The sequence below is a fragment of the Rhinopithecus bieti genome, unplaced genomic scaffold (assembly GCF_001698545.2).
Source record: "Rhinopithecus bieti isolate Rb0 unplaced genomic scaffold, ASM169854v2 scaffold_19018, whole genome shotgun sequence".
In the NCBI taxonomy this organism is placed as follows: Eukaryota; Metazoa; Chordata; class Mammalia; order Primates; family Cercopithecidae; genus Rhinopithecus; species Rhinopithecus bieti.
Window position 1 is genome coordinate 2,425,159 of NW_016809658.1, and position 9,007 is coordinate 2,434,165.

At 42.2% G+C, this 9,007-nt stretch overlaps 1 protein-coding gene across 1 annotated transcript in view; it reads right to left on the minus strand.

The window, feature by feature from the left end:
• Positions 1-1,563: 1,563 nt before the first annotated feature.
• The window catches only part of LGALSL (galectin like), a 7,769-nt gene continuing 325 nt past the window's right edge, over positions 1,564-9,007 (minus strand). The window contains exons 2-6 of the mRNA XM_017890056.1: positions 8,872-9,007; positions 8,037-8,108; positions 7,769-7,857; positions 6,929-7,106; positions 1,564-4,701 (exon numbers count right to left, since the gene is read on the minus strand). Of these exons, the coding sequence (XP_017745545.1) occupies positions 4,558-4,701; positions 6,929-7,106; positions 7,769-7,857; positions 8,037-8,108; positions 8,872-8,907 (519 nt within the window). The 5' untranslated portion in view covers positions 8,908-9,007 and the 3' untranslated portion in view covers positions 1,564-4,557. The remainder of the gene's footprint in view (positions 4,702-6,928; positions 7,107-7,768; positions 7,858-8,036; positions 8,109-8,871) is intronic.

The following is a 9,007-nucleotide window of genomic DNA, read 5'->3' on the forward strand; positions in this document are numbered from 1 at the left end:
AGTGGCATGATCATGGCCCACGCCGCCTCAACTTCCCTGGCTCCATCGATTCTCCCTGCTCAGTCTCTTGAGTAGCTGGGACTATAGGCATGTGTTGCCACACCTATTTTTTTGTTTGTTTGTTTGTTTTCAATTGAGATGGGGTCCCCCAAAGTTGCTCAGACTGGTCTCAAATTCCTGGTCTCACATGATCCTCTGGCCTTGGCCTCCCAAAGTACTGGGATTATAGGCATGAGCCACCACACCTGGGTGGTTTTGAAAATACAAGCCCCTGGGCCCTACTCCAGACCTGGTGAAACAGAGATCTCCTGGGGGCTGGGGGAACGGGAGAGCTATCTGCCTGTTAATCACACTAAAGTTTAAAGCCACCAGAGACCTTTGTCTTTTATACTCACTGATGGATCCAAGTGACACAACTCAATAAATACCTGTTGAATGAATGAAGGCCTTAAGGGTTCGTGGCACTCAAAGGCCCCAATTACGGATATATTTTCCAGGCCATCTAATCCAAAATGCTGTCATAAGTAGAATGTCACATCCCCCAAGAGGCGTTCCTAACCAGACTAGGGAGCAAGGGAAGCTCTCCTATCTTTGTCCAACAGCCTCAGCAAACTGTCCCTACTTTAACAGGCCTCATCTGCCAGTACTTAACTACAAATGCTGTGACAGAGGAAGCAGCAAACCAGCCTCACAATGCTACACTCTAAAAAAAGATGGGATCAATTAAATTAAGGTATAAATAGGGCCCTAGATATAGCATGTGAGTAAATCTGTCACCCAACAATGACAGAAGTTGGGCAAACTTCTATAAGCCATACAGTTTTATCTGTAGGCTGAATAGCCAAGAGATTAAATTTCTTCCCTAATCATTCAAACCACACGAAAAGAGAAGGCAAGAGAAATGCAATCTTGTTTCTGTATCTACATTGTGCTAAGATTGTATTTGCTGATAAAAACCCACTGCATCCTTCAACATCTGAATGGATTAACTGTAGTGTATCTATACAATGGAATGCAATAAAAACTATTGATATACACAAGAATGACTCTCAAATGCATTATGCAAATTGAGAAGCCAACTATAAAAGATTACATGTTATACGATTGTTTTTAAGAAAACATTACAAAAAATGCAAAACTATGGGGAGGGATAATGGATCTGTGGATGCCTAATTAGGATTAGGAATGGGGGACAAATTTATCTGCAAAGGAGTAGCACAAAGGAATTTTTTGAGATGATGAAATGATCCCATATTCTGATTGAGATGGTAGTTACATGACTATATGTATATGTTAAAACTCAGAACTTTATACCAAAAGAGTAAATTTGCTGTAGGCAAATTATATTTTAAAGGAACCCACTGCATTTACCATTCACAATGTAAGTTATTAGATCTCTGAGGGCCCTGAGACACTTTTCTTCTGTTTATCAGTGTGGGGAATGCAGGAAAAAGTTATCTTGAGGCACAAGTGTGAAAGTGAGGAATCACTGCTAGGCCTTAGGGTCTATGCTAAGTACATTATACCTGGCGCCAAATGTAGCATGTTAGAAACTGGAAACTGTTTTGTAGAAAATTCCTTTATTATAGTGCAAATAACTTTCAGCAGTGACATAATGTAACAACACATTTAGCAACATTTTACACCACGCAGTAAATAAGAAAGTGTTTCTTTGAAAATATGTCATCATAGGAACATTATTTCTACATTAATGCCAGAAAATGCCAAGGCCGTTTATCTCAAGGCAACAGGGCTCCCTCCTTCCTTTTGGGTATCTTCTTTTAACACAAATGAAATGACTTGCCATTTTAACAAATCTCAATTATAAAAGCGATGTCTCAGGGGTTTTGAACTAAGGTCGGCAAGATTTGAAATGGGGCTTCAAAATTTAAATAATAATTTTAAAATACTTCCGGAATAGCCTAAAAAGTAGAAGTCACTTCTATTAGGTTTTAAGTAGATATACACACTCACTGTAGAAATGGACAGATTGTCTAAAGCCTACTTTCTATTCCCCCAGAGCCTGATTGTTATTTATACTCCTTGGTTTTGGTTATTGCAGAACTGGGGCTCTGGTCAGAAATAACTCCTCACATACCCAAATATTTTCCTGTGGAAGCTTTAAATTGCACTTTCCATCCTGAAATTCTCACCTTAGACCTCACAGGTCCAGGAGAGGGTGTGAATACTGTTTCCAGTTTACAGCTAAAGCCCCTTACTAATTTGGGCTATACCTGAATCAAATCATCACATCATTTAGATTAATCCCAATAGGCTTATCCAAGAGGTTCCCACTAACCTCACAGAGAAACAAACAGTTAACATTGCATTTTCACACTAAGCTGCCTAAGGGCTTGGCTGCTAATGAGTTAGCTGATAGGTAGACAGAATAAGAGTCTCAATTCCAATCAGTTACACGCCCTGCTCCTCTAGTTTCTTCTGAATTATGCAGTGGGTGGGAACGGTTGGCCACTCAAAAGAGTCTTCCTATGGGGCTCTTCCACCATAGGTTGAATCAAAACTCTCACAAATGTTATTTCAAGGTGCCCTTTAAGTATCTATACAAACACTTCTCAAAATTTAGGGACTTTGAAGTGACAAGCCATGAGAAGTTAATCACAGGCTTGAAAATACCTGGAACCACAGAACAGCCCCCACGGAACAGGCTGAATATGGTTAAATAAGTTGGCTGAAAACATGAAGCTTTTCAATACACAGCCAGTCTTGTTGGATACAGTATCTTCTTATATAATACAATGGAACTGTGCTAAACAGTTTCAAAGTTGAGAAGAATCCAAATATATTACCTATAAAAAATTCACAATTTTAGTTTGTTTATTTTAGACTTTGGTACTGAAACACTGTCTACATTCTTGACACTTGAAAATGACATGGTCACTTCAGTGCCTCTGCATGTTGTGTAAAAAAAAAAAAAAAAAAACTCAAAAAAGCAAAGCAAGACAAGGATGTGTCATTACAAGACACCGTATGCTGTACAAACAAAACCTAAATTATATATAAATACACCCCCACCCCAGAACCCTGTCTTCTCTCACTACCTGATCAAAGCAATGCCAAGGGTCCCTCCCTCCAGGGCCAATGTAGCTTGTAAAGTCCAGAACCCAGGACTTTAAGCATCCCTTGCCTTGCAGAGACATTTACAGTACTGCAGCCTCCTGTTGGAGTCACCCTGTTTGATCAGTTCCATAAGTGCAGGGAAACGCCTACAGCTTAGTTGGAAGCATTCACTCTACTGGCTGGATTCAAAGACCTGGAGTCCTGGGAGTTAACCTTTCAGATAAACTGGATCATTTCCTAATCTGAATCCCATCTAATCCTACTATCTCCTCAGAGCCAACACAGTAGGAAGCATCTTCTACTATGAAGCTTCCAAAGGCATTACTTAGGGGTATTGGTGAGGGTCACATAAGAAAAGTTATACAATGAGCTAACAGCTTAAGTTGATATAAATTACTTCCAAGTAAGTTATTCAGGGCCATTTGCATCTGCTTTACACTGAATTCCATAGTCATCTTCATATTATTCCTTTAAAAGTTTACATTATAGTCGCTTTAAAAATTGTCTAAGCAGTCACCTCTTGTGTTTTTGATTAATTTAATAACAACTTAATGAGCTATTATATAAATCAAGAGAGAAATAATTAGTCTTAAGGAAGCCAATACTGTGCCAATTCCCAGTAAGGAGAAAAAGCAATGTAAATAGAATTTTACATAACCAACAATAACTTGAAAAGCAGTTTTATCAAAATGGTTTTGCAAAGGTTTCCGAAAAGCACTTACAGCAATTTATATCAAGAGATCCTAAGTTTAGGGGTATGGAGAATCTCAATTCTTTAAAGTAGAAATTCACCAGTTTCATAATTGTAATATGTCATTTTCTCCCCTAGGACCTAAGATATTTATACATTCAAAAGTTTATAACTTGCTGTTCTTGAGACATTGTTTGTTCTCTACTACATACATTGAGTAAAATAAATAACTACAAGAAAGCTTCAACAATCTAAATTAACATTATGCTGTGCAAAACAAAAACAAAAACAAAACAAAAAAAAGTCAGATCTTGAACAACCTACATTCTATGTAAATACCCTGACTAAAATATTGGTTGTGCTACACAATTCCACTTCAGCGCAGAAATGCATTGATTTCACTGTACCGTTGTTGGTGGCTTCTCAAGTGTCTTTAGCACTTCTGTTTCTAAGCATTGCCTTGCTTTGAAAAGATGAATAATTTGCTACCAAATCACAAATCATCACAAATCCATTTTAGTGTGGTCTGAATAAAATCCAGCATAAATGTATTATTTTATTCTGGGTATAACGGCTCGGTGTCTTTGTCCCAACAGCTTTCTTCTTAAGGGCAAACCACGGTTGAAGTTGTCATTTTGGGTTTAAACTGTACAAAAGATGAGACAGTGAAGCTTGCCATTTGTTTTTGTTTTCTTTTTAAGTGTCCAGATCTTGCTAGGACACTTCTTCCAGACCAACAGTCAGAGAGTTGTGGCACGTGATCCTATTTGAAATAGAGGTGGTCTAAATCAGCCAAGCTTGGTGATCTGGAGGTCTCCGTTTATCTTTATGGTGTCAATTGCAGATAACGTTTGAATGCGATGGTAAAAATCAAAAAGTTGGTGTCCATCCACAAACACTCGGAAACGTGGGTGCTCACAAAGAATTTCCACCTGGAAGAAACAAAATAATAATCCACAATTTCAATGAACCCTACTGGGGAAGACAAATAATACTTCATTTTAGAGAAAAAAAGGCAGTATCTTCAGTGGTTCACAAACATTAGAATGTATTGAAACCTGCAGAGGGCTTGTTAGAACACAGATTGTTGGGCTTTACCTCCAAAATTTCTGATTCAGTAGGTGTAAGAATGTGTGTTTCTACCAAGTTCCAAGGTAATGCTGATATTGCTAGAATAGAGAACCCACTTTGAGAACCATTGCTCTACACTATTCAATATAATACCTTTTAAAGATTTAAAACTGCATTGCTTTAACATATCTCCCTTCTCCCTATACTCCAGAAAGTGATGTAAAGTAGCACAGACTTGTTTATATGGCACTTAATGCCTCCACTGTCATCCCCTGAACTATTCCACCTTCAGAAGGGCCCCTCACAAGGCAGAACTGGCATCCATTAGTAGCAGACCATAATAGTCTAGACACTCAAAATATGCTAAGCACTAAGGCAGAGAGAAGGTTACACATAGTAATTACCACTGGACAAAGAACATGTAATTAGCAAGGTTTTGTTGAGTCAAACAGAAATACGGGTTCCATAAGGTAAAAGCTTTTTCCTCAAGTAATTTACCATAAAGTTTAATTACTGGTAGTGTGCTATGATGGGTTTATTAAAAGCATTGGTATTCACCATGTAAGGAGGCTCCATATGTGATATTAGTCACATTTAATTCATATTACTAAAATTTTATCACCAAGAAAGGCCTATTTCACTTCAGTTTTGTTGTTGGGCACATTATATTCCTCCTGGCAGTCAGAAGCTGTGGTTATTCACATTCATGAGCTATGCATTAAGGTTCATCACTGAGAAACTATCCTCGCCAAGAGGAGCCCAAGGGGACATCACCATTCTAGAGAAGGGGGTGAGGAGAGAGAATGGGTCAAGGGTGCTTTCCAGAGACTATAACTAGAAGGGCAACTATCTAAATTCTACCACTGACGCAAAAATCATGGATTCTTATTTTCCCCCTCAGAATGTAAGAAGGGAAGTGAAATAATTACTTCTTCATGAGGCACTTGAAAATTTCTAGATGAAGGGTAACCAGTTAAGTGTAGTTCTGTTTTATTGGGCTCATATGTCATGGAGCTTTTAACTGAGTTGTCATTATTGTGATGTAATGTGAAGGTGTAATGACAATTCATCACTAGGTCTGGCCCCTTTTCAACACCATTACTACTTGCATTTCCTTTTTTTTTTTGACAGAGCCTTGCTCTGTCACCCAGGTTGGAGTGCAGTGATGTAACCATAGCTCACTGTAGCCTTGAATGTCTGGGCTCAAGCGATCCTCCCGTCTCAGCCTCCCAAATAGCTAGGACTACAGGTGTGTGACACTACGCCAGGCTAATCTTTTTTTTTTTTTAAAGAGGCAGGGTTTTTGCTATGTTTCCTAGGCTGGTCTTGAACTCCTTTGCTCAAGCAATCCTCTTGCCTCAGCCTCCCAAAGTGGTGGGATTACAGGCACAAGCCAATGTGCCACTACTTGCATCTCTTATTTGGCATTGCCTTTCATAGAGGAAGGTGCTGCTAATGCTGCTTGATTGAATGAAAAGTTTGGATTGTGCTTCCTGCCCAAAAGATAGTGGGGAGCAAATCTTTATTCATCCAGTCCCAAGGGAAGGAATTTGTCAGCCACACAGTCTGTAACCATGAAATAGACTGAGGTTAATTAATCCAGAGCGGGAAACAAGGACACAAACATGGCCTCATTAGCAAAGGGAACAAGAGAAAATGAAACGATCATCATCATTTAAATGTCATACAAATAAGGCTGAGAGCTAATAAGTAGCTCTCAACCTTATTAATATTTATTAATATTTAATAAGTGGGTACTTACTAGTATTGATTAATCAATCAGATATTTGGGGGTAGGTATCTACTATACGTTGGGTACTACATAGAAAAGTTACTTATTCTTAACAATTTGGTCATGTAAATATGGGTCTATTTAAATGTATGAGCTGAATAGAACTAACAGTTACTACGGCAAGTGTTAATTTACATCCACAAACAGAGCTCTTTTGATCTTTTTTTCACCATTGGGTGACAAATTTCCTGGACATGCAAAAATTCTGGCCGCTTCAAGTGTTCTTGGCACACACTAGGTAAGCCGAACATTATCACCCTGCCAGTGGCTGGAGCCGAGGCACTCGAGGTACTCACCCTGAATGGCTGGTCTGGAATGAATGGAAAGTAAGGGATTGCTGACTGTTCTTCACCCCTCTCCCCAGATATACAAGAATTTCTGAGTAGCTGCCGATCTGTGAACACAGCTTTGAGTTCGATTGCCACATCGGCAGGAGGGTCTTCCGAGTCCCCACAGGTCAAGCTGATTGCAAAGCTGAAAAGAAAATCATCTCATTGATTCAGGGTTGGATATAAAAACATTTCAAAATGACCCAGGTGCTTATATTTCCTGTTCCTCCTCTGGGTTTGCCCGTTTTTAAGAGGCCACTACTCTTCAAGAGAGGTTAGATTATGGAGAAGTAAGTCAAACCAGTTTATTTTGTTACCTAAAGCAAGCTCTGGTGAAAACTTTGGTGGAGTTGAAAATGACTAAAATTAGCGATTTCAAATACCCCGAAGCGACCACACATCTATGTCTTAATCCACTTCGGAATTCTCAAAAACAGCCACAGAAATTGACCACAGGAAATAATGTTAAGTTGGGTTCTTATTCATCTTGATAGTTCTTGCTCCTGGCACCATGTTTAAAAACAATTAAAAAAAAAAAAAAAAAAAAAAAAAATCCTTTGGCCTCCCTAAGGGTCAAAGAGAAAATGTGGGCCTATATTTATAATCTCTGATATAAATAGCTGTCTGGAGAAATGATGGCTGGGATTCATACACATTCTTTTCATGGGAACATGGTACTTTCTTGGCACTGGCAACTAGCAACACTGTCCACAAGGAGAGGAAGAGGAGGAGTGCTAAACTACAACAGGAGTGGGCAGGGCTCAGCCACAGCCTGATAGCTCTATCCTGACAAAGACTCTGCCTTACCTCTCCGGGTTGAGGTCTACAATGCCCATCACTAACACCTTCTTGCCTGGTCTCATGCCACCTTTAATGTGCCCACAAAATGGAACTATCTGCAAAGGGTGGGAAAAGAAAAATGAGTTTCACAGCCTGTTAGGGAAGAGCCAAGACCTCAGATCCTGAAGGCCTGACCCATTGGAAAATGCAATAAACAAACGAATAAAATTTTAAAAAGCAATGAGAAAGGAGGAGGGTACAGGCAGAGACACAGAACACAGAGCAAGCCATTTACCAGTCGTGGGAAGTACACGTCCGCTTGAACTGGAGAGCTCAAAGAGTTGTTTAAATGGCCATCATCTAGTTTCTAAAAATAGAAGCACACAGATTGGCTTTCCATGGGCTCTTTTTTGGGGGGCTGGAGGAAGAACCCACACAGATGTGGTGGAATCCAGCAGTCTTCCACACGCACACAGTGTCTGCAGATGATGCCTCTTCACTGTCTCTTAGATAATCTCATAACCCCCGGGAAAAACCCATCCTTTCCACCCGGTGGTTAAGCTTCTGAAGATCCGCAGACCCTTCAGATCCAGATCAAAATCAAGGTCGAGGTCCACCGAGGAGCCAGAGCCCCACGCCGGAGGAGGGCAGGCCCCTCTTCAACCGCAAACGCTTCTGGAAGCGCGGTGGGCCAGGCCTGTCCTCCGGGACGTGGCTGAAGTGGAGCGGCCGTGCTCAACTTCTCTCGGGAGCCCCGGGCGCCGACCCATTTCCAAGGGGGAATCCCCGGGACGTTGGGGGCGGTGGCGGGGCGCGCGCCCCGGACACACTCACCCACGCGCACACCTGGCTGGCGGTTGCACGGCACAGATCGGGCTGTCGGGCGCCCCCACCCCGCCATCCTCCCCAAACTCCCTCCCCAGCCCAGAGCCCTGCAGCCCGGGAGCCTCTCCAGCCCCCAACACCGGCCGCGCGCAGCCGGCGGCTGCTAACAGGTACCGGGCGCCTTCCCACGCGGGGGGCGCTGGCCAGGCCTGAGGCTTCTCAGCACCCCAGCACTGCTGGAGCAGGCGGCAGCGGAGTGCGGGGCGGCGGGGAGGGGCGCCTCGCGCGCGCCCTGCCACACTCACCACCACGGCATCGCTGTCGGCCACCGATCCCGCCATCTTCTTGCCCGGCGCGGCGGGGTACGTGGGACGCAGCGCGCGGGCGGGGATCCCGGGGCTGTCCTGCGCGGGGCGGGGGCGGGGGCGCGGGTCCGAGCTG